The 24,572-nt window shown below is 34.1% G+C and overlaps 2 protein-coding genes across 4 annotated transcripts; one reads left to right on the top strand and one right to left on the bottom strand.

The window, feature by feature from the left end:
* Nucleotides 1-24: 24 nt before the first annotated feature.
* On the bottom strand, nucleotides 25-11,755 carry ALE2 (Protein kinase superfamily protein). 2 transcript variants are annotated; one of them, XM_022038034.2, is made up of 10 exons: nucleotides 11,509-11,755; nucleotides 11,141-11,391; nucleotides 9,121-9,204; nucleotides 7,389-7,505; nucleotides 7,191-7,307; nucleotides 6,530-6,898; nucleotides 6,184-6,444; nucleotides 2,034-2,423; nucleotides 1,560-1,800; nucleotides 25-1,126 (listed from the first exon to the last, which is right to left on the bottom strand). In XM_022038034.2, exons 2-10 carry the CDS (start codon nucleotides 11,208-11,210, stop codon nucleotides 415-417), a joined length of 2,361 nt encoding a protein of 786 aa, XP_021893726.2. In that variant the 5' UTR covers nucleotides 11,211-11,391; nucleotides 11,509-11,755; the 3' UTR covers nucleotides 25-414. The 2 variants fall into 2 exon arrangements, with proteins under 2 accessions (XP_021893726.2, XP_088071709.1); XM_088215583.1 differs by having other exon boundaries at nucleotides 11,141-11,755.
* Nucleotides 11,756-14,592: 2,837 nt separating this feature from the next.
* Nucleotides 14,593-24,572, top strand: LOC110811549 (transducin family protein / WD-40 repeat family protein). 2 transcript variants are annotated; one of them, XM_022038082.2, is made up of 4 exons: nucleotides 14,596-15,851; nucleotides 17,280-17,381; nucleotides 20,951-21,586; nucleotides 24,068-24,572. In XM_022038082.2, exons 1-4 carry the CDS (start codon nucleotides 15,204-15,206, stop codon nucleotides 24,233-24,235), a joined length of 1,554 nt encoding a protein of 517 aa, XP_021893774.2. In that variant the 5' UTR covers nucleotides 14,596-15,203; the 3' UTR covers nucleotides 24,236-24,572. The 2 variants fall into 2 exon arrangements, with proteins under 2 accessions (XP_021893775.2, XP_021893774.2); XM_022038083.2 differs by lacking the exon at nucleotides 17,280-17,381 and having other exon boundaries at nucleotides 14,593-15,851.

Below are 24,572 nucleotides of genomic sequence, written 5' to 3'. Positions count from 1 at the left end.
AATCAAATTGAAGAATAGAATTGCTAAATCCTTTAAACGCTGGAATTGCTAATTTTATATTAAACATAAAATCAAAGAAGAGATTTCCAACCTCACATGGAGACAAGAAAGAGTTAACTACTAACTAATACACAGTTAATCCACAAGAATAAAATTTTACAGACTAAAACCAATTCCACTCACAACTCCAACTTTGCAAATTAATGAATCGAGATTCTTTCTCTCTCTCTCTCTCTCTCTTTTTTTTTTTTTTTCTTTTAATTAGATTCCACTTAATACTCTCTCTTTCCCTTTCCCTCTCTGTGAACTGGAAACGGCAGAAACCCCAAACCCTAGACTACACCAATTGACCGCTTACAGAAATGCAGCTGATTCTTTGTAACTGTACAGTTCAAAAAAAACACCAGTAACACCTCAAACCCAATAGCCTTCACTCCGTAGCTGTCTTGAAAGGAGTCCACCATGCTCGCTCATACTCCCTCTCAATCTATACAGGTTTGGCTTACTTCGAATTGTTCTCAAAGGACCTGACCTGTTTCCATGCCGAATTGGTAAAGCTAACCGGTCCCCGCCCAAACTTGAAGCTGAAAATGGTCTGTTTTCCATTTCTTCAAGTGGCCCGGAGCTGTACTCCATTGTAATGAATGAAGAGGCCTGCCCATAAGTTAATCGAGGCGTGATACCCCCGGCATTCCACCAGCTACTATCTGAAGGCATAAGATCACCCTTACAGTCAGAGTCCAGACCAGAGGACTCCTTTTGACTACAGTAGTCCCCGCAGTTTTCATCTGTATCATTGTATATCAGCTTCAGTGCCTGGACTACTTCACCCATGAAGGGTCTCTGCGTTACCTCAGGATGCACACACATGGAAGCAATTGCTGCCACCTTGGCCATGTCGTCAAAATTATAGCCGCCAGCCAAGGAAGGATCCACTAACTTCTCTACACCTTCTCTACTGGTCAGCAATGGCCGTGCCCAAGTTACAAGGTTTTCTTGTCCTGGAGGTTGCGACATGTCTACAGGTTTTCTTCCTGAGAGAAGCTCAAGTAGCACTACACCATAGCTGTATACGTCACTCTTGACAAGAAGATGCCCTGTCATAGCATATTCGGGGGCAACATACCTGCAAATGCATTCGGGGCAACATTCTGTGAGAGTAGTTTGACATAGTCCTGTCGCAAAGAACTGCAGCAGTGTAGTATATTTTTTTCCTCAAAAGGTTGTAGTAGTTTGTATACGCCACAAAAGAAAATGATAGAGTAATTATGGCAGAAACTGGGTATTCAGAGTTATGTAACATTAAGGAATGCATGCACATTTGCTAATATAAAATTTCGAGATGAAATATTTCAATCAGTTGCGGGTGTTAAACAGTAAGTAAATTAATATTTTAAAACATCTTTAATTTGAAAATTGTGTCATCATCTGCAAGCTTCGGAACTAATTCCTATTTTGGAGATTTTGATGTTAATTGTTCAACAATCCAAATGAGAAACTAGGAAGTGTCAGGCTTCTCAAAGGTGTTGCAAAACCATACCAAAAGAAATTGTGCTTACCCAAAAGTTCCCATGACGCGAGTAGATATATGCTGACTTCCTTCAGTGGCTTCCCTTGCCAACCCAAAATCTGAAACCTTTGGAGTAAAATCACCCTCCAGTAAAACATTACTAGCCTTAAAATCTCGGTGAATCACTCGAGGATTTGAATCTTCATGAAGATAGGCTAATCCCCTGGCAGCTCCAAGGGCAATCTTCATGCGTGCATCCCAATCAAGAGGTCCTTTGCTCTTGTCAACACCTAAGACAGCACTCCAGAGTTAATGCACAATAATTTAGAAACAGGGATGAACCTGATTCAGTAAGAACCATAATAAGACAATGAAAATTTTAATTTTACAACAGAAGGTGCATTGAATAAAAATAAACTGAAGTCAGACACTATTGTTCACATAATATTCAATAGTACTTGACCCAAACTACATACCACTAAGTACCTTTCAATTATGAGACAAAGGTAAAAAGAATTCATACCATGCAAATGGGACTCGACGCTGCCATTATGAACAAGTTCATACACCAAGCAACGTGTCCGTCCTTCAATGCATATACCAATCAGTTTCACAAGGTTGCGATGATGCAATCGGCTTAGCATCTCAATTTCTGCAATAAATTCACGGTCTCTATTCTGATTATCCCTAGTCAGCAACTTAACAGCAACTTCAGTTCCATCTTCTACTGTGCCACGGTAAACACGCCCAAATCCTCCTTCACCCAAAATCCTCTTTGAGCTGAATTTATCTGTTGCCTTCTCAAGCTCAGCAAATGCAAATGTTTTAACAGACAGAACAGATGTTCCCATGGTGGAAATAAGGGACATGGATGTAGAGCTTTCAATGCTACTTGATAAGATAGAGCCTGTGCCTGTGTTAAAAATGAAGATTGAGTAGAGCAATGACTGAACATCAAACCAGCTGACAGTTCAGAGGCCATATTAGAAAACTCAAAAAACCTACAAGAATCACAAGAGACCCATCTTCCAGAAGTGACAAAATGAACAAGTGTGAGAATATTCTGGAAACAAGCGAGGGAGGAATAGGGTCCAAAAGAAATAAGACTTGGGCAATATTCAGTTCAAAATATTAATTCCATGGAAGAGTAAGGAATACAATACTAAAAAGAAAACTTGGAATGAGAATAGTATTCCAATCATGTATTCAATTCACGCTAGCTAGATCATAATTCCCATCTAGCCAAGAATAGAAATCCATTGTAGAATTCGACAAAGAAGTGCAATAAATTGATCGCTGTATGAATATAAAAATCATGATCCAATCTGATATCATAAGAATGGAAAAACTCATGCCAAGTTTTTAATATTAAATGCTTACTGTTAGGATAAGAACTGTCCTCCAAAGAGTCTTACGAGGTTTCTACATTTATTTTGGTTCATGTTAGAGTAATTTTAATCTCTATTTATTATATTTTATCTGAGCCCAGCACTGTCAACCTGGTAAGGCAGCATTCTGAGGACTGGAAGCCTGTTATTAGTATATAAATGCTATTGAAACAAACTAAAACAAATTACAAACCTCCACGAGGAATTGTTCTCTATTTCTTTTAGATAAAAGAAGAAGATTTATTAGGAAGAAAGAGGACAAATCCAATGTATATCCGGAGGATAGGGGATCCTCCCTAAAGAATCACAAAAGCAAAAAAGAAAAGAACAAAATCATAACAAAGTTATATCATCTTATGAGCTGCAAAATAATAGCATCCCAACTATGATGAAGTGCTGAAATACTAGTGTTATTATATTGTCATGCACTTTAGCAAAGTATAGCCGAAAAGGGTAGCTCTTTCCCGTAATTCACGAAAAGATGTATGATAGTCCTTGAACATCTGACGGTTTCAGGAGAGCCATAAAGACCATAGCCCAGCAAATATAGCTCCTTGCCAAAGAGGCTAGCCAGACTTTGATCCAGTCTCTATATATATCAAAGAACATGAAAGAGTTTCCACATTTGGTTGGGGGTGGGGGTAGGAGGGCCGGGGGTAACCCAGTTCCAAAAACACTAACTAAATTAGTGCAAAAACCTCCAAGCAGTGGCACAATGTAGAAGCACGTAAGAATGGGTCTCCTCCCCCCTGAAGCACATGAAGCATATATTCAGAGGTAAGGCTCAATGTAGTCAACGAACTTGAAGTATGTCACTCATGTTAAGTTTCTGATGAAAGGCAGTTCAAGAGAACACCTTTATCTTTGTTGGAACTGTAGCTTTCGAAAATATCATGACAATATTAAACCGGTTAAGGAGAGGTTCGCTTGTGACGTGATCAAAGAAAGACTTACATGAGTGCAACCCTTATGGCTCAAGAATCCAGATTCTGTAATCAGATTGAGGAAGGAGATGAATTGGCTCCTAAAGGTCTAACAATGAGAGGATATCTCAAGTCTCCCTATCGGATGGGTGCTGGAGAAAGTGGAAGTTCCATGAGCATCTTCCATCGGTATTCAACGTGAAAGCGGATATATGGGCATTATGTCTGGTTGAGAGGTTGTATAGTCCAGTGAATTTGGATGCTAACGGTTGGTCTTCCACCCACGTGTCTTCCCAAAACACCTCCTCTATAGTCTGCTCCATAAGTTTCAACCTTAGAATGGCCTCCCTCCATAGAATCTTAAGAGAGTTTACATATTAGCTTTTATTAATGCTAGAATAACAGCCCTTATTTTTACTAGATTTAATCGGAGTCCTCCAAGGTCACATGACATTGTAAGGACAGAAAGTGCACTAATAGTCTATAAACCCTATTGAAAAAGACAGATAAATTGCAAACCCTGGCCCCCCATCTGCCCCCAGCATCGGGAAGCTTTGCAACAATTATGCAGAAATCCTCCCTTCCCATCTTGAAATATATATTTTGCTCCAAAATGGGAAATAACCATATATGGAATTTTATGAATATTACCATTGGCTTGGCAATGCATTTTGTGGTAAGTGAAGATAACAAGATAATTATGAAAGAGGAACTGGGTTCCAACTGACCATGGCAGGTATGGCCACATCATGATGGCTGTATCAGTCTCCAAAAACAGTAGGGAAATTTAAGACGTGAGGAGACTGGCGCATGAAGCACTCAATAGTAAGTCGAGAATTACTTACAGCCTCATCCATTGGTTTTCTTGAATTTGGAAGATGCAAGCAAATTATACTATGGGATTGATAATGCCCTCCTAGCCTGCTACCATTGACTCTGTGATGCAGAACAGGAAGATCCTAAAGTGGACATATTACTATAATATTATACATTCATGTAACTGAATGCTTATGTATCACTAAGGTATCTAGGTTATTTAAGAACAGTATCTATACAGAATAAGTTTATTATTTCCTACTTAATTAGGGTCTTTTCTAATTATTTTTTACTTTAGGTTATTCCAATTAAATAGCTTATTTTCCCACTTTGTAGAATTCCTACGTAAATTTAAGAATTTCTATTTTTATTGTATTTTATTGCCTATAAATAGGGTATCCTAATTTAGTTCTTTAGTAAACTATTTATAATTATTACTCAAATATTGATATATTGATTTGATTATTAGATCTAAGCTATATAATTTTGTCTTTGACCTCCATTTGTCCTACATCATTTCGTATTAAAGCATATTCCGATTCACTCACTTCGTATGTTACTCAGCAACCTGCTTCCTAAAGCATATAGCCTCTGCTTCCTAAAATACCATGGTCTCTCCTTCATAAAGCTCAAAGAAAGCATGTCCCTCGGCCGCTGTTGGAAGTTGTTCAACACTGTCCCTTTCACTGATGTCAGAGGCGGTCAACTGGTTCACCCACCAAACGTTAGCAGCTTCCATCATGGGAATCATCCTCACTCACCACAATTCACTGAATTGCTACTGCACATGAGATCTCCTGCATCCCAGCAACAACCAGTGAAACCGACACTAGATTCTAAACCACCCCCCAGGTTAATCCTCTTCTAAAAGACCCTCGTCAGAGGCTCGCCAGAAGCAGGCGTGACACCCATGCACCAACCAATGCCCATGGGTTTCAGTATTCTGAAGCCTTTTGTTGACTTGTTTAAATCAGTTTGGGCCAATCTGATTTGACTTATCCAATTCAGCTAACTCTAGACCTGTTCTTGATATTTTTAAACTGATTCTTGAGGTTTCTATGTGTGCTTTTTCACTTTTTGAGGTTTGTTTTGTCAAATTCCTGTCCTATATTTACTTCTTGGCAAGTCAATAATTTGAAAAAAAGTGTGCCTGGAGTTATACATTTATAATTTAAGTACAGTTAACTGTGTTCTTTTATGCTCCTGTATCACAATCCCATCTATCAAGTCATTAAGGTCAAGGGGATGCGGAGTGCAGGCAAATTTTAACGATACCTTCTCTTTTTTTTCAAAAGCTACTTAAAGCTGGTTTAATCAAGAGAAAAAATGCCAATCAAAACACTGTTACAAACTAATTAAGTTTGGAAGTACTATCTCGGTAGTTACTTGAGAGAAGAATATTATGTCGGAAACCTAAAAAGAATGAATCTTAAGAGGACGAACAAACGGAGCATTATAATATTTTGCCTTCTTTATAATCTGCATCAAAAATATGTTTTTATGATAATCCATAAATAAAAAAGGTGACAACCACCCACAAACTTACCAGATCTTTTGTTTATAGAAGATGCAAATGCAGGACCAACAGCACTTGACGGTCTTCCAAATTTCTTCCACTTTATGAGGACAGAGACAGCTCCAATCAAAATCAATACAAGCACAATGGCAGACAAAGCAATAATAGCAATGGTTCTTATGTTCATTCTCGAGTTCTTGTTGACAAAATTTGCTGTGAGAGGGAGATCTCCAATACTCCCACTTGGACCGGTACCAATGTAACTCCCATATGGAGGTGAAGATGGAATTCCTGATTAAAAAACTCTCAATCATAACCAATTTATAAGTAACAAAACACTGAAATGGTAATTTTCCAAGAGAATAGAGATTACTACCTGGATAACTAATATATATTGCTTCATAACTACCAAAAAGAGTGACATTTAATGGTACTTTTTTATGCCAAAATCTCTCATAAATCAGTACAGCAGTCGTATTATCAAATTTCTCTCCAAGTGGCACCAAGTTAATGTCCACCAGAGTTCTCCCTTGATTTTGACTGTCAGCACTAGCACCCATTATTTTCACTTGACTTTGTTCAAGATATGTACCAGCTGCAACCTCAATCTCTAGCTCATTCATTACAGGAAAAACAGCAAAAGGTGCTATATCCAAAAGAAGTCTAACTTTCATTGGAAACACACAACCACAAGGCGAACCAAATGGAGTTGAAGTAAGAGGCTCCACGCAAATTTGGTCACAACCTGCAAGAAATTTTCTCATTAAAACCACGAAGAAATATGTCCAGATACAGGAGCAAGCACGGAAACGGAATAACATTTAGGTATTCAGATGTTTAAGTCCAAAAAATCTATCACTCACACATGCTGTCATTTCTATTAGAACAACCAGAAGGACCACGACGAACAAAAAGGTTAGCATGGATCCAACTAATTAGAAGACTAAAACATCAAGCATACGAAAGAAAATAATATCAATAGAACCTGAAGGTTTCGCAAAGTTAAAAAAAATTGGAAGAAGAAACCCGCGAATTACCTTGTTCAGAAGGGGATGGAGCAGCCACATGAGGTCTTACACGATGATGGTGATGGAGATGATGGTGACCACGATGACGCCTTGGAAACAGGTTACTACTAGGGCTAGGAGCAGAAGCTGAACAAGATCAGGCAACTTCAGTAAGTAGCTGTAACCATAAAAAGGTATGGGCGGTATGATAATTATCATACTAAGTACCTATATCACTTGGTGCAGGCGCAGGACGAGGGTTGGGTGATGATGCCACAGGATTAGTAACATGTTTCTTGCGAGCCCTTGATTGAACAAATGACATACTCATTGAAACTGAACTAGCTGTAAGCAATGAAGTAATGTCACACATTTATCCAGGGGAAAATACAACTGTGACGCCATTGCAAAACAGATATGATAAAGGCGCATAGGTTATTAATTCCTCCTCTATTAGATGATGTACTTCATTTGTTGGGCAAATATATTGGACAAAAGAGATCCACAGGAGGAAAGAAAGGGTTCCCAGAGAGCATTTGCAAAGGTGAGGTTCTTCTTTTAAACTTTCCTAGACTTAATAATATTGAGAGAAACGAAATTAAAAACCCAAATGACTTAGATTTCCAAGTTCTTAGTTCATCGTTAATCTTTCTAATTTCTTTTAATTCTTCTTTTTTCATTCCAAATCCATTCTGAATTAAATGTTTAAAGCCCATCCATCAAACCAACATATCAGGTTTCCGAGCTATATCAGAAACTTATTGAAATTTGCCCAATTACACATGCACAGAAGTTTTGAATTTGAGAAGGCAAAGGATTCGAGAGTGAAGAAATTGTAAGCATCTATAACTACCATGTCTTGGATGTTGTTGTTTTTTTGAAGTAATCTTGGATGTTGTAATTCCCAAAAGTTGATATTTTTACCTAAATAGGATCAGGAGCAAGTAAACAGTTGATAAACTAACCGTGATTTGTCCACCAACAGGAAGATGATCTAACAAAGAGTCCTAAAAGCTTTAACAGCTATTATTCCTCAATCTGATCAATATAAGAGATTACTTAAATTTGATATGAATCTTGTTGTCTTTTGATGTGAACTATTAATTCAACAAAACCCATAAGATTTAGGAAAAACACTGTAGTCCTTTCATTTAATTATCTCAATTTTTCAAGTTCTGGGAAATTAGTGCTCAAGCAAACCATTGACTCTTCCTGTTGGAACATCTTCACTTGTATATTGTCCAGTCAAACCAATAAATTTGTTTCCCACTAAACTATTTGATTCTGCACAACCCAAAAAAATATTCCTCAATAATACAAATGACAATTCAATCCCACAATGATGTAGCTAAGGTCATGTTTACATTGGCCTCTTTTTATAGCTTTAACCTGATTTATTGTTTAGTTACTTCAACCATTTCCCTAGTTTCAAACTCCAAATAAATGGTCAAGTGATTGGCATAAGTACCAAATTGTGCTTAAAGCTAAAAAGATTACAAAAATGACACAAAATGACAATTTAAGTAAGAAGAACACTATTTAAAATAAGTTAAAATGTTGAGGGTATTTCTATAACAAAAAGGTCTAACCAGTTTTTTACTTTTGATTTAACGTTGTATAGCTTTAAATAATGTTAGGGCTGCCCAAACACCAATTGCTTTTTTGTTTAATAGAAAAAGAAACATTATTAAGAAGGAGAAGTGAACAGTAAAAAGCAGGGATAAGATATCCAGCCGAACAGAAAGCAAGAAACAAAACAAAAATCAATTTTTTTAACCCAGAACCAACGTTATGCTGAACCGACAAAGGAAAAGACAATAGAAAGAGGCTATAAATTTGTGCAGGTTTCTTTAGTAGTTCAGGAAATCTGGTTCCCTCTTCATATGTCAATTTTAGGAAGTTCGCTTCTACTTGAGAGGGTAACTATTTACGACCACTACTATAAAAATGACAAATTTACCATGTTTGGCTATAATTTCCGCAGCAGATAATGGCCGAGTTGGTTGTAAAGAAGGAGACAGGAATATGTGCACTAATGGATGCCCTGAAATACAAGAAAACAAATATTTTAATTAGCTACTACAAAGCAATTAGTTTTTAAGCCTTAAATATCTAGAAATATCACTGACATTTATATCACATGTTCTATTATGCATACACAGATATGACTATAATGTACATTCAATAAATGAGCCCACTGATTTCTTATTTAAAGAAAACAATATCGCTTTGGAAAGGAAACTTCTTATATTAAACATATCAGGTTATTGTAATCTATTTGATTGCTATGACCATTTACCACCAGGCACCAAACACAACAGAAATAAATGTTCCACTTGTGAAGAAAACAAGTGTATGCACCAAATGAACTAGCATGTGATTAGATCCTCTTAAATAATGCCTAATGAACTAGCAATAGATCTATGCATATGACACGTGTATGCATGTCTGTGCAAATGAATTACTGTGTATGCACCAAACACACGGCACAAACATGCGGCAATGGTATATACATATATCCAAATGCCATTGACTAGTGTCACAATAACGCAGCACCACAGCAGTATCACACAATATATCATGCATAGCGTACTTAATAACAATTAACATACTTCATATTGCAGGGATTTGACCATATATAACAAACCAACCATATTGTCCACTGAAGGAGTAATAAGATTCCACATTGCATAGATTTCACCATAGGAGTGTAAAGAAAATTCCAAGAAGAACAGCAGTTAAGGAGAACATGATATTTCTTGATATTGTTTTATCACAAACCTCAATAGATCCAAGAGCTAAAAAAAAACTTATTCCTGCCCCATATATTTGGATTAACACTTGGCGAGTTGATTTGAGGATAAAAATATTATAACTTATCATAATCTAAATTTAAGGCGAAAAAACCATACTTCTTTAGAAGAAAGAAAGCAAAATGGAGAAAGAACTGTAGCTAGATGGTAAGCTTCAATCAATTAATCTAAGCAACTGAAACTCTGTCCTCCAGGGCCGTGACATTAATCGTTAAGTTTCTGAGAATACATAAATTTTTAAATATCTTATACATTTTAGAAACTTAGATGTACTTTCCAATGCATGATGTGCAAAGCAAGCTTTAGACTTTACTCATAATGTAAGCTATTTCCTGAGTAACTTTCTTAATTTCTTACCTAATCAACAACTTTGGAAAATTAAGATTGCCTTCCATACAAGATAAACATAAAACTGTACTATATTCTTTTGAACCATTAATTGGTTGAACATTCCCTCCCCAATATTCTTATTTCTCATCTTACATCCATAAATGAATTCACATGGAGCCAAGACATGACAATAGAAATCAGCATTTGATAATTGGACTTGGAAACTAATGGTGAACGAGCTAAGGATACTCTAACCCAATGAAAATGTATATATATACACACATATATGTATGCTATTTAGGTTTATTTTTTACAAGAATAAAAGAAGTTCTAGAATAAATGTTTAGGATAAAGAATGAACAAAAATAATTGAACTAAAGTCACATTATATCGAAGTCGCAAGATGAACATATTAAATTTCTCAAAACTAGGTTCGAAGAAGACAATCATAAAGGTAAAATTAATTACACATACAAAATTATTCCCAAACATTATCGAGCATCCAGTTGAGACTTGGAACCTTATTAGCAGCAACTGCACCTAAGTAATTTCCCAATCTTTCATAAACAAGCTACAGCATTATCCAAATGAAACACGAGGCTTTGCTAGCTCTTAATAAAGATGCACCTAAAGCAAAATGACTAACTACCGAGAAATCTAAAATATGAAATAATACGTGCAAAATAAAACTCGAGCAAGCTTAATTCATCAATCAGCTTCCGAAGTATAAACAAAAACAACATTAACCAAAAATGTCCGAGTTTTCTCTTTACTTGCTCTTCTCCAGTTCATACCAGCAACCAGCAACGAGACCAAGCTTTAACCAAAAATCCATACCTAAACAACAAACGAAAAAGCTGAGCTGGTGAAGAAGGACAATGAGCAGCAGCAGCATCGAAGTTCGCATCTTCCCTCGACGAACCAAAACCCAAAACCATTGTCAGCAATCGATACATTCGAGCTGCATAGCCTCTTCGGAGACTGGTAAGAGGATCCTAGGTTTCCGGTGAAGCACCTGCCGCTGGCCAACCTCTCCATCGCACAGAGGGAACGAAGTGAGAGATTGCTGCATGGCTTCCTTTCAGGAGCTTATAGAGAGTAAGCAATCGAGCATGAATTAACTCACTAAAGCGATAGAAACAGAAAACAGACTCGAAACCCTAGGAGAGAGAAAAAGAGAGAGTAATGGAAGTAAGTTTGATTACAGATCCAGGAAATGCGGTGAAGATCCACGGAAAGGAAGGCGTCGATGTAGCTAAGAAAACAGCGTCCGTAGATAAAGAGAGATAATGTAGTTGGCGTAGGAGGTGGGTGAAAATGGCGGGTCTGGAGAGGAAGTGATGGAGTAAAACGAGGGTTTTGATTAGTTTGATTGAGGAGTGAGAGAGTCTGATGGAGCAGAAAGAGAGAAGCGGGAAGGAGAGAGACTTTATTGCTGGGTGGAGTGGTGTTGCTGGAACAGTACTGATTTGAGGACATATGATGATATGATGGCTGTCTGGTCCACGCGTGGTCTTCAGCGAGTAGCTGAAACGCTCCCAGCCAAACGACAAAGCTTTGACCGTTTGCCACCGTCATTTTTCTTTTTTTAATTAAAAATAAATAAAAAGCGGGGACAATAATTTTTAATTAGAATATTAATTTCAACTTTTATTACACAAAATAACAAATTCGAAAATTATGTTATGATACTAAAATCTATCCATTTAAATTTTGAAAATTAAGACAAAAATCCAAATCAATAAAGACACGTGATCGGAAGGCTGAGCAAAACGACAAATCTTTAACCGTTTTGCTCCCCCTTCAGACAATTTTTTAAATATAAACTATAATGTGATAAAATATAAAATTTATTCTCTTTTGGGGATTCCCCAATTCGTGCCTATTCGAAATGTCCAGTTTACATATTGACGAGTATTTGGAAAATAATTTTTTCTTTAAATGGTCTCCAGATAAAATTAATTATAATCTTTTATTCAAATTTTATTATAAACAATATTTTTTAGTAATTAATAAAATATATGGTTAATAAATATATTACTTTAAATATTATTTATTCACGGCAAATGTCCACCGAGCAAATACATATACTAAATTTTATTTGCATATAATATTTTAAATTAAAAAGTACAATAATTTATATATGTGATTAACTATATCAAATTGTATACAGGTTTGAAAAACATAATTGCGGTGACATAAAATAAAATATACTCATAGTACGTTAAAGCTTACATATCAAACTCTTAATTTAGAGAATGAAAAGTTTGTCTATCTTTTTTAATTTTTTTATTTTTTATCATTTATATAAATAACTATAAATATGTAAATATGTAAACGAGTTTATGTACTGCATATAATTATTCAAATAATTTTATATACTAATTTTATTTTCTAACTATATTATATATTTTTATATTTTATTCGAATTTACATCTAATTTTATAAAAATAATAAGTAAATACGACCTTATAAAATATTAGAAAATTTTCTTTTTGCTATTGAAAAAAAAAAGTTATCAACACGTTATCTGCATGAATGTCTCCCTATAGTTCAAATTGTTATTATTTATTATATGTAATATCGTTGTAAATATTTTAAATACTTAAAAACTCATAAGATATATAGATAAATGATAAATAACTATTTGAATAAAATTGATTTTTGACGATGAAAAACTTTAAGGATAAATAAAATGCTACAAGGGATCTATCAATTTAAACATTTTCAATAATAACAAAAAAAATGAAAATAATAAAATAGTTTGAAAAATGAAGTTTAATATATAAGCTTTAGAGAATGCGTATTAAAATAGTTGCAAGGACACGATGTCAAGTTTCTAATGATTTCTCTAATAAACAATATACAAAAAAAAAATACAAAGTTTATAAATAATAATGAGCGATGAAAAATAAATAAATAACTTTAAGTTTTAAGATAATGGATCTCTACATGATAACGTATAAAAAAAATATTAATATAAATTATGATGAATAACAATTAAAAATGACAAATTAGTTAAATGATATACTAAACTTGCTCTTATCAATCAAGTTTGAAAAATATAATTATGTTAAATTAATAGTTATCAAGGCAAGTATGAGTAGGAAAAACTATACCTATAATGAATATGAATAATATATGTATACTACTATATTCTATTTAGATATTGTAAACTACTTTAACATTTTTTTATATTTATATGGATTAAGTTGATGTGTTAGGTTTTTTTTAGTCTTTAATTTTAGTTTGATTAATTTATCAATTAAATATTAAATTATTATTTTTTAAAATAAAATATACTAACAAATAAGATAAGTAACTTGATTAATCCCATCAACAAATAAGTAACAAGTAATGAATACTAGAGTTAGTTATAAAGTATATACGAGAACTTAGATGTTTAATCACTTCGCGATAAGTTTTAAACTTTTTTACATGTGTATTTTGACGATCAAAATTAACATTTAGATATAGATACCTAAACGGTGAGCATCGTTGGTCACGAGCAATATTGACACAGTGGTTTTTGTATTTATGCTAGTAAAAGAAAACATGAATGTAAAATAAGAAATTGGGTATGTTATTGTTTACCCATTATGGATAGTTTAACTTGTATTTATGATACACGATGAACTATAAATGATAATCATATTTATGAATTTGTCAAAATTATAAGTATGCAAATTTTTTTAAAAGTAGATTTTATTCCTTAAAATATTGTAATAACATTGTCCATGTATAAAACTTTATGAACTTTGTTTAATAGGTGAGAATAATAGATTTTCATATGTAGTTAAGTTATATAAATATTATAAATGATAATATAAAATTTATGTTAATCATATGACACATAAATTAATTAAATTACATGTATTTGTTTGACCTAATGCTAAAATTATTCGCTTATGAAATTAATAATATTATTATTTTTTGTATAAAAATATTTATTAGAATTAAATATATGAGAGTTATAAAGTATGAATTAAGAATATACATATTAAAAAATTAGATGATATATTTATATCATCTAATTACAAATATAAAATAAATGTTAAGAAATTTATACTCTTTATATAACCACCCTCATTAAAATTTTGATAAAAGGGGTGATTTTATTTTTATTATTATTATTTTTAATTTAAAAAATATCTGAGTAAACCCAAGATTATCAAAGTATAACAATTAAAAAAGTCAACATTCTAAAAAGAATTTTAAAAATATATTAAGATGTTTGGACAGTCTTGAACATATCCAAAACGTCCCGTGTTGAAAGCGACGCCCTTCTAACTTACAACGGCGTCGTATGAAGGGGCCGCCTCTAAATCATCGATATGTTTTTCATTTTCTCTCGCTTGCCTCTTTAGTCCCATCTGATCTGTCGGGGTTTTGGAGCTGTGATCCAAATACAGCATGTAATTTTGTTCTTCGTTAATTTCCCCTCAAATTACTTCAAACAGAAATTGAAAAGGAAAACCCAGCTGTCCAAGCAGTTGTCTCCTTGGTCAGGCTTCTTCGCTTCACCTATTACTTTCATTTGCCGTTCGTCTACAAAGTGTTCATATCCGTCTTTTTTATTTTTATTTTTGGCCTTTTAAGATAATTGGGTGGTTTTAGTTTTCTTTGCTTATTGTTAGTTTTTTGTTACTTTGGAGTCTTATATATAGCCTGTAATCTACGGAATCTTAAATCTTATTCCTTACGCTCAATCGAGTCAGTAAACACTCTCTTTTGAACTTCATCTTCACGTCTCTTTTTGGGGTAAATAGGATTTTTGTGGAAGTTTTTCTGGTTTTTTGGAGTGGCAGTTGTAAAACTGGAAACTCATGGCTTGTAGAAGAAATGGGTGTCATTGATTATACACCAGAAATTCAAGAGTTTTGCAAGAATAGGTTTGTCAATGGAGAATTCTCCGGAGATGGTTGGTTCAAAAGGTATAATAAAGAGGCATGAATTGGTTAGAGTAATACTTCAGTCCTTGTATTCTTTAGGATACAAGAAGTCTGCTGCTTGTTTGGAAAAGGAGTCTGGTGTTTCATACAAGTATATGAGTTTTGACTTGCTGGAATCTCAAGTTCTTAGTGGAAACTGGGACGGTTGCATAGATACCCTGAATGCAAATATGGATTCAGCAAGCGATGATAGAGCTGCTGCTTTGTATCTGGTGTTCAAGCAGTGTTTACTGGAGTATTTGAATCATGGGGAGGTATCTTCGGCATTGGCTTTTCTAAGAAAACAAGTTCCTGCATTACGAGTGGGCAAAGAAAAGGTTCACAAACTTGCTTCTAGCATCCTTTCCTTGAAGGAGATGGAGTCAGGGAAGATAGATGACAGTGTCATTTGTGATTTGCGGAAAAGGTTGTTGACAGAGTTGGAAACGTTGCTTCCTCCGCCGATAGTGCTTCCTGAAAGAAGATTGGAACATCTGGCTGAAACTGCAATTACAGCCCAGATTGATTCATGTTTGTATCATAACTCATTGGATGACGTATCGCTTTATGAGGATCATTGCTGTGGTAGAGACCAGATCCCGACCGAAACTGTTCAGGTGTGTGTTTCATTGCTGTTCAAATAGCGTTAATTGTTGACAAATCAAAGCCTCAAGTATTAGTAGTATTTTTCAGGACAAAAGTGTAATAGTGCTTGTAGTGATTTGAGAACAGCAAAATGATGTTTATTGTTAGATATTCTAGATGATGAATGCCCAATGAATCGTAACTGACTTATTGGTCGTATTGACAACTAACCCTAACTTGTATATTAGTCACCCCATACTTATTACTTTTTCTTCTAGAGAGAATACACCTGCATCAATTAAATGTTTTTGCTACAGTGTTTCGAGAACTAGTTGCCTGGCTCCACTAACCTTTTTGTCAAATATACGCCTAGGGTGGTGCATGGAAGGATCACAAGTTTTGGGATTTCCTACTTATACTTATGCATCAGTAATTGCTTAATTTTCTAAGTTATTTTTCATTTGACAATTGCAAATATCTGTACTTTACAATAAGTTGAGACCTATTTACTGGAATCACTGGTGGGATAAAGATTAACAATGTCAAGTTCCAAGTTCTAATTGAAAATTCTGAATTTCTTGGATACCCATTCAATTGGAAATTGCAGGGGATTATTCTAGTTACCTAATGAAGAGATTATCTTGCAATCCAGATCCAAAAGTCAATACCATTAGAAGTTGATAGCCCTGTAGCTTGAGTAGCTTCCCAGTCTCCCAACGAACCCTGTAATTATACTATTAATGATCTTAAATTTTTAAAGTTTTACCCCTGTTAGAATGAAGTAATGACAAGGAAACCATGGAAAATTGTTGCAAAGTTATATTGAATGGTAAAAAGACGAAAAAATCTGTTAAAAGTTGTCAAAATGATTTGAATAATTTTTTTTCTCTGGTAGCTTTCTGTTAATGATACAGAAGAGCAAATTGTTGGTAAATTTGAATGAGGAGCATGGATTACGTTTCTAATTCTACCAACTGGGCTAGTCCTAGCTTGATAATTGGTTTTGTTCAAAATGGCAAAAAAATTTGTATGCACGTTTTTCTAGAAGAAAAACTACATATGTTCATAGGCACCAAGGAGTTACAACCTATGTATCAAAGAATTTACAAGTTTAGCGAAAGTCTCTTTAATCCTTGCTAGAGTAAAGCAGTTGACCTTTGATCAAAGAACGCAAGGCCTAAGTCAAGAATCACTAAATCCATCAAAATTAGAAACTGTACTATAAGAAACTCTCCTATTCCTCTCTTTCCAATGACCCAAAAGGTGGCTAAAGGAGTAAGCTTGACAAACTGCTTATCGTTCTGAATGCTTTTCCAAGTCTAGATCTCCTCTCTCTTTGCCTACCATGCCCTGCTCAACCCCAAAAAGGAAACTAGGGTAGACATGACAGCATAAATTTGTTTACTTGTTGTTTTGACGTTATGTTTAAAGTATACAGCCCTTGTTGCTATTACTCGCAGATCTTGACTGGACATAGAAATGAAGTATGGTTTGTTCAATTTTCCAACAATGGGAAGTACTTAGCGTCGTCATCAAGTGATTGCACAGCCATCATATGGAAGGTATTATAAATGTTACTCTATGGCTTCTTCCATTGTAACCTGTAGATAAAGTTTCTTTATGTTACTTAAGCAATTGATATCTGATCATTAAAGGATAGGTATGTGCTCTGAACATAACATTTTGAGAAATGGCTTGTGAAGTGTCAGATTGTGAGTTTGAATGCTGTCTTTTTGAGGTTGTGTTCCTCTCAGAATCAATAAACTAAAAATGAAACTGTGAGGAAAAATTACAGAACCACATGAAATTAGGTGTTTAATCATATTAATGCTTATTTGAGGTTTACAATCATAAAAGGGTTTTCGCTATCAAAATTTCCTTTTCACAGTATGTCATTGACAAAGTAGTATACAGGTTCCCTACAGAACCCAAGATTCACTTTGAGGACTTGGATGAAGTTCTGAGCAATAAGTGAATTAGAAAGAAAAGTTGTGAAACATGAGAGAGAAGTATCACTTGCCAAAATGAATTCATTCATTGATCTGAAGTCTGAAAATTACTTTCGTCAGCATAGTTCTTTTTAGTGATCTGTCATCTGTAGTCCAAGCCCCTTTTGAATTTGCTGTAGGTTCTAGGCTCATATAAAGTAAAATGAAAAGGTTTTAAGTGAAATTTTTTCATTGAATTCTTTTTAAAAAATTCAAAAGCAGTTGAACATTCTGGACTTGAGTTTAAACTGGGGCTAATTATGCCACTATTGTATTTGGAGAATAGTTATGCTATAAGATCTAAAGGAAACACATCCAAATTGATGATCCAAGGCTGCTCAATTTACTCTGGAGTCTAGCATGTATTTATATTCATTATCATGTACGAGCATTAAATTTATGATATATTTGTAGGTTTGATGCAGTTAACTATTTTGTTACTTGCCATATATAGAACATTCTTGTCCATTGTTAATTGGATTGTAGAAAATGCATTTTGTATCATTGCACAGACAATTCTGCCCACCGAAATAGAAAAGAAGCTTAATAGGTACAGGTGTAGAGCTTGCCACCATTCTATATGATTCTCTAAGCGGCTAGGACAGATGCCATCATCTAAATTCTATTTAATATAGGAAAGCACGTGTAGTTTCTATTTTCTAAAGATTTTGCTTGTTCTTTTCAGAGAAGAAAGTTGCTCCAAATAAGCCAAAAGTGAATATTGGGATTTGGTATTCTACATAAATTGATCAAAGGTCTTTAATTCCTGTTGCCAGATTTGTCTGATTTTCTCTAGACATCCACTGGTGAGAATTAATGCACTTGAAAGACGTTTACTCAAACGATAGGCAAATAGTTTCCGGTATTCCCGTCCCTTGTATAAATGGAAGTGAATTGCTTATTGAAATTAAGGCCAGAAGTAGACCTTGCCAATTGGCATTTGTTATTATGTATTTAATGTTATTTTCACTGACTTTATCGTTGACAATCGCGATTCATTCAGTTTCTGAATTTTCCGTAGACTAATTCATTGGTTTGATTGGACAGATACTCGTCCTGTCTACTTTATTACTGGATCTATGCTCAGAATGAATGATACGATGCATGAGCAAATAGCTAAAAGAAACAGGTTTAGCATTAAATTAAGGTTTAGGGTTAACCTAGTAATTAGCAAATTTGTTGCTGGATTTTCAGTATAGGTCAGTAGTCTTTTTAATTTCACTGGCGGAACAAGTTGGATCTGTTTTAGAAAGTGTGAGGTTGCTTATTTGTTACTTATTAGTTTTATGCACCTTGCTCTAACCTTTGCTGTTGGTAACAATAAAAGCAAGATGCTTATAGTTTGTTAAAAGTAACTCCTAAAAACATAGAAAAGATGTTGATGTATGACAAATTAGAGTTAAATTGCTTACATAGGGATTTAATGATAAAAACTTATTACAAATAGTGCTTCTTAGATATCACATTAAGGAAATCTTAAACACTTAAAAGTTTGATTCAGAAAATTGAGAAACTCTTGAAGTATTTTATTAAATAACTTGAAGTCTCCCCGACAAACTGTTTATAAATATATCTATAATGCTTAAGTAACATTTACTTGATAGGACTAAATTTAAAAATATTAATATTAAATAGAACTAGGAAACAATACAGCTAATAAAGAGGAAAAGTGGATACTAATAACAATGAAATCTTAAAGTTACTAAAATTTATAACAATAGACTCCTAATTTTTGTAACATTTTATCTTGAATGTTAATGCTCCACCCAAAGTTACTTTCTTTGTGTGGGAAGCAGGTCGAGGGTGTTTTCTTACTCTTAATAAGCTGATTAAGAGGGGGGGAAATATTGATGAATGGATGTTTTTTTATATAAAAGGGTGGCATAGTTATGTAATTACATCACTGATGACTGTGATCTAGGATGGTGGTAGGTAGATTGGCTTAGAGTTTGCAGTTTTCGAATTTCTTTGTGACTTTATGTGCTTTTTTTAGATGAGTTCGAGATTGTTTAGGTGTAAGGTTACAAATTTTGAACTTAAGGTTCTTTTAGTTTTGATACTAATTAATAGAATAAACATTAGGATTAATTTATCTGCTTCAGAATTTCAAGATAAAAATCTAGACACCACATCTAATGTTTCTTAGACTTCAAATCCAGTTAGTCTTAAGCGTCACATTTAAGGATCTGATTGTATTATGCAATTAAAGAATGAGAAACTGAAGGTATTTTACTGAATAGTTGAAGCTTTTCCAAAAAAGTGAAATTACAAAGATATTTGTAATGCTTACTCAGTACCATTGGTAAATAGGATTAAATTAAAAAATACTAATATTTACAAAATTAGAAAATAATGCTACTAATACAAATAAGACATTGAATACCAATTAGAATAAAATCCTAAAATTACTAAAATTATAATAATAAACTCCTAAATAGTATAGTAGTTTTATATTTAATAAAAATAATTTCTAATCTATTTATGCTCTAGAGTTAATCCATTATGCATTAGAAGCATTATATTCCTAACATTTTAGGTTTTTATTTATTTTTTGTTTAGTAAATTTATTTAACTATCTTTTTCATATTCTCTTAAAATTAAAAGTGTATACAATAGCACAAGTTAGAAGATACTTCTAATAGCAGTACTTTTTATCTATTTTTTACAAAAAAAAAAAAAAAAACTTTTTATTCTTTTCAAATAAGCACATTTATCTAATTGCGTGATTGCTTATTTTTAAAAGAGGGATTTACCCTGCTTTAAGTAACTTAAAAGCATCATACTGATTTAAGCATATTTCTTTCAATAATCTTAAACACCCTGTTATTATTAATTTGGATAAGCACTTGTTTTAATTTCTAATTAGGATTGTCTTAGAGTTTTCTACTAGTTTCTTACTCAAGTTGGGAATAGTGTTAGTAGATGTTATAAAAATATCTTGTTTTTGCTTCAAGAAACACGTCATATTAATACAAACAAAAGAGTCAAGAGACTTTCTCTGTAATTTCTAGGAAATCTAGAATTTTAAAATCCAGCAAAGTTTGATTTTCGAGCTTAAAGTCTATCCCCCTGATTACCCTCTTTTTCTCTCTACATTAATTTGTTTGACTCAGCCATTCCATTTTTATAAATTCCTGTGCTAGGTGCTGGAGGATGGTAAGCTTATCTTGAAACACACACTTGGAAGCCACCAAAACCCTGTATCTTTTGTGGCATGGAGCCCAGATGATACTAAGTTGCTCACTTGTGGAAATATGGAAGTCCTAAAGCTCTGGGATGTGGAAACAGGTTCATGCAAGCACACATTTGGGGACCAAGGCTTTACTGTCAGTTCATGTGCTTGGTTCCCCGACTCCAAGCAACTTGTCTGTGGCAGTTCTGATCCTGAAAAGGGCATCTTCATGTGGGACTGTGATGGGAAAGAGATCAAATCTTGGAAAGGCACAAGGATGCCTAAGGTGTTGGATCTAGCTGTGACACCTGACGGGGAAAACCTTATCAGTGTATTAAGTGAGAAAGAAATTCTGATATTAAATATGGGGACAAATGCCGAGCGAGTCATCTTAGAGAAGCATCCAATCACATCACTTACAGTTTCCAGAGATAGTAAGTTCTTTTTGGTCAACCTAAATAGTCAAGAAATCCATTTGTGGGATGTTGCTGGAAAATTGGAAAAGCCATTCAAATATACGGGTCACAAGCAAAACAAATATGTGATACGTTCATGCTTTGGTGGGCTGTATGGTTCATTTATTGCCAGCGGTAGTGAGAATTCACAGGTATGCTTCTTTTCCAAGGGCCCATCAGTAAGCATCTTCAGTTTTTTATTGGTTCAGAATCCACCTACATTTTTTATTTCTTAGTATTTTATCTCTCTGGTTTATTTAAAAAAAAATATTTTCCCTCTGTGGTTTCTTTTTCATTCTAAAAAAAGGTTTTGCAACTTTTTTTTTTAAATGAAGAGATGGCATTTTTAGGTGGGATATAATAGTAGTGCTGACTATCTTCGTGTATGACAGAACAAGATGAAATTGTCAAGTGGTGTATTTGGTAATTCAAAATATAAAACTAGAAAGTTTCCTTGCAGATAAATCTTTGTCTCAATTAAAATCACGAGACAAAAAAATTGTCCAAAGTACAACTACTATCTTTTCAAGATATTCTGAATGACTTGACTCAAAGCATAGCACAATCCTAGTCTAGGTATGACCAGACCTGACAGTGGGCTTGGGACATTGTCCTGGGTGAAGGCACAACTTGTCCTAAATATAGTCCTAAGTACAACTTCATTGGGACATAGTCCCAAGCTCAGCCTGCTGTCTTAATGTTAGGAATGGCATAATCTAACTTGCGTCACAATCCTGGATTTGGATGGGATGTAGCTTGAATTCCATCTAGCTCAAGGCTTGGCTCAAATTGGGCAACAGTTTTGTTCTAGAGCATGACTATGGGATTAGTCTTAGACCTAGGTGCCAACTCGGTTTAAGTAGAGTCTAGAACTCCATCTAGTGCAGCATGCCGTCTCAGAGTTGAGAATGACGTAACCTAACTCATGTCACAATCCTGGACTTAGGCAGAATCTAGCTTGAACTCCATCTAGCTCAAGGCCCAAACCAAATTGTGTAATCATCTTGTTCCCAAGCACGACTCACGTGGATTAGTCATAGAGCTAGGTACCAACTCGGCTTAAGCAGAGTCTAGAAGTTGACTCAGGATCAATCTAGATCAAGCATGACCCAACAAGGAGATCGAGAATAGACACGCACTGGAAATGGGTAATGGGTTACAATCATTAATTCACTCTGAGCACAGTCACAGGCCAAACCAAGCACAATATTACAAAGTAATAAGTATTGTACTAGGTAGCATCTCATTTTCCCGACCAAAACGGTACATACCGTTATTGCTGTGAATTTTGATAAGTTTCTTGGATTTATTGCTAAATTATATTTTTTATTTAAAATTTTGTATAAGCATATAATAATAATAAATTTGTAAAAAAGAAATAAAAGAATTAAATAACTTGATAATTTATATTAAATATAACATATTTTCTAAAATAAATCATTTATACCTAAATATTTAGTTCACAATACATTACATAAGTAAAAAAAATTGAAGTGCAAAATACAAGAATATTAACTAAAATAACTATAAATATATTTAACTAAATATTTGCATTAAGATTTCTTAAGATTATTTGCATTAATTTTTCTTACATAAAAATGAATCATAAGTTTAATTATAAGTAAACTTTTTGAATTTTTAGTTCATACTAGTCGGTACTGGTTTTGGAGGTATTGATTAGTATTTAACTTGGTATAAAATTCTTGTTGGCCCATATCAATATTGGACTGGTACAGTACGGTATTGACTACACCAGGACAACTTTTCTTTACTAAGACATGGTCCAAAACAGCTCAAATAGAGCATAGTCTTGAACCTAAGGTTGACATGATTTCAGATTCAGATTACTACCTGTCATCGTGCCTCTTACTGGACTTGGCTCAGAACATAATTCCAATATGGGCATGGTCCTGGAGCTAGCTTGTCGAGCAAGCCTGAAACAACCTGAGTAATAGTATCAGACATGGTTATGTAGGAGAAGTAATGTCGAAATTTTTGTCCTATGGATAATTTAGAAATAATGAGAATTTAGGTGAGAAACAGGATAATAGAGGTGGGTGATAAGAAATTTGAGATCAAGGTGAAGAAACAAAGAGAGATACAGATAAAACGAGATAGGTATTGACAAAAAATAATTAGAAGACTAATGCAGAAAGATATTAAAGAATGAAATTCTACCAAAAAAAATGTTAATTCATCATGGCCTAGCATGTTATTCTCAAATAGTTACCAGCCTTTATATTAGCATTAACTACAGCTGAAAAAATATTAAGACGATAATAGGATGTAAAATTTTTCGATTACTTAAAATCGACTTAGATAGGCTAAGTAAATTGAAGATATTTTAGAATAATAATAGTTACAGAAAAACTTTGTTAATACTACAGTTATTCCGAACTAAGATTTTCTTATTCTGTGTCACTCAGGCTAGGCATGGCTTGGCCTGAAATATAGTTGTGACCATGAAGTGGGAAGCTAGCACAGGACACACTCCTGAACCCAGCCCCGGGAACTTTTTGTTCAAAACAATGCCTTAATTCTCTCACGTTATAGATGTTTGAATAACCACAATCTCATTTGGTATTGATTATTGTAGCGGTTGAAACCTTAAAAACTAGATAATGTCTTTGCAGATCTACATATGGAATCGCAGGAATTCTACGCCAATTGAGGTTTTACGTGGTCATTCAATGACTGTGAACTGTGTGAGTTGGAATCCCAAAAGACATCAAATGTTGGCTTCAGCCAGCGATGATCACACAATCCGTATTTGGGGACCCAGCAAATCCAGTAAAATATAGCATGAAATATGAAAAGCAGAACAGTTTTCTTTTTGCTCTTTTTTCGGCAGAAGAAAACAGACAAAAATTTGAAGCTCTGTATATATTGTTTCTGTCCTTCTCTACTTGTTATTTATTTGAAAAACAATTTGCAAATTAGTGGCTCTTGCTAGTTTTTGCCACATTCCAATTTTGGCAGAAGCTCTTTTTCTGTATGTTATAAATTTTGAGATGCTTTGCTGTGGTAGCTGTTTAGATGCAATTTAGTTGGACAATGTACATTTCTTGACTTGGAGCTTGGGAGAGACAGTCATGTATTGTTAAGTGGAAAGAAATTTGATTCTTTATTTTTGTATCA

Source organism: Carica papaya, chromosome 3, assembly GCF_054855325.1.
Source record: "Carica papaya isolate Zhongbai chromosome 3, ASM5485532v1, whole genome shotgun sequence".
Classification (NCBI taxonomy): domain Eukaryota; kingdom Viridiplantae; phylum Streptophyta; class Magnoliopsida; order Brassicales; family Caricaceae; genus Carica; species Carica papaya.
The sequence above is the reverse complement of the archived record's forward strand: the minus strand, read 5'-3'. Positions and strand labels throughout refer to the sequence as shown.

Excerpts from the sequence above, each read along its gene's own strand:
- LOC110811549 (XM_022038082.2), top strand. The coding sequence starts at position 15,204 with ATGGAGAATTCTCCGGAGATGGTTGGTTCAAAAGGTATAATAAAGAGG. Across the intron at positions 15,852-17,279 it reads TCCCGACCGAAACTGTTCAG|ATCTTGACTGGACATAGAAA; the intron begins GTGTGTGTTTCA and ends TATTACTCGCAG. Across the intron at positions 21,587-24,067 it reads GCGGTAGTGAGAATTCACAG|ATCTACATATGGAATCGCAG; the intron begins GTATGCTTCTTT and ends ATGTCTTTGCAG.
- ALE2 (XM_088215583.1), bottom strand. The coding sequence starts at position 11,210 with ATGCGAACTTCGATGCTGCTGCTGCTCATTGTCCTTCTTCACCAGCTC. Across the intron at positions 7,308-7,388 it reads GCCTGCACCAAGTGATATAG|CTTCTGCTCCTAGCCCTAGT; the intron begins GTACTTAGTATG and ends GATCTTGTTCAG. Across the intron at positions 6,899-7,190 it reads TCCATCCCCTTCTGAACAAG|GTTGTGACCAAATTTGCGTG; the intron begins GTAATTCGCGGG and ends AATTTCTTGCAG.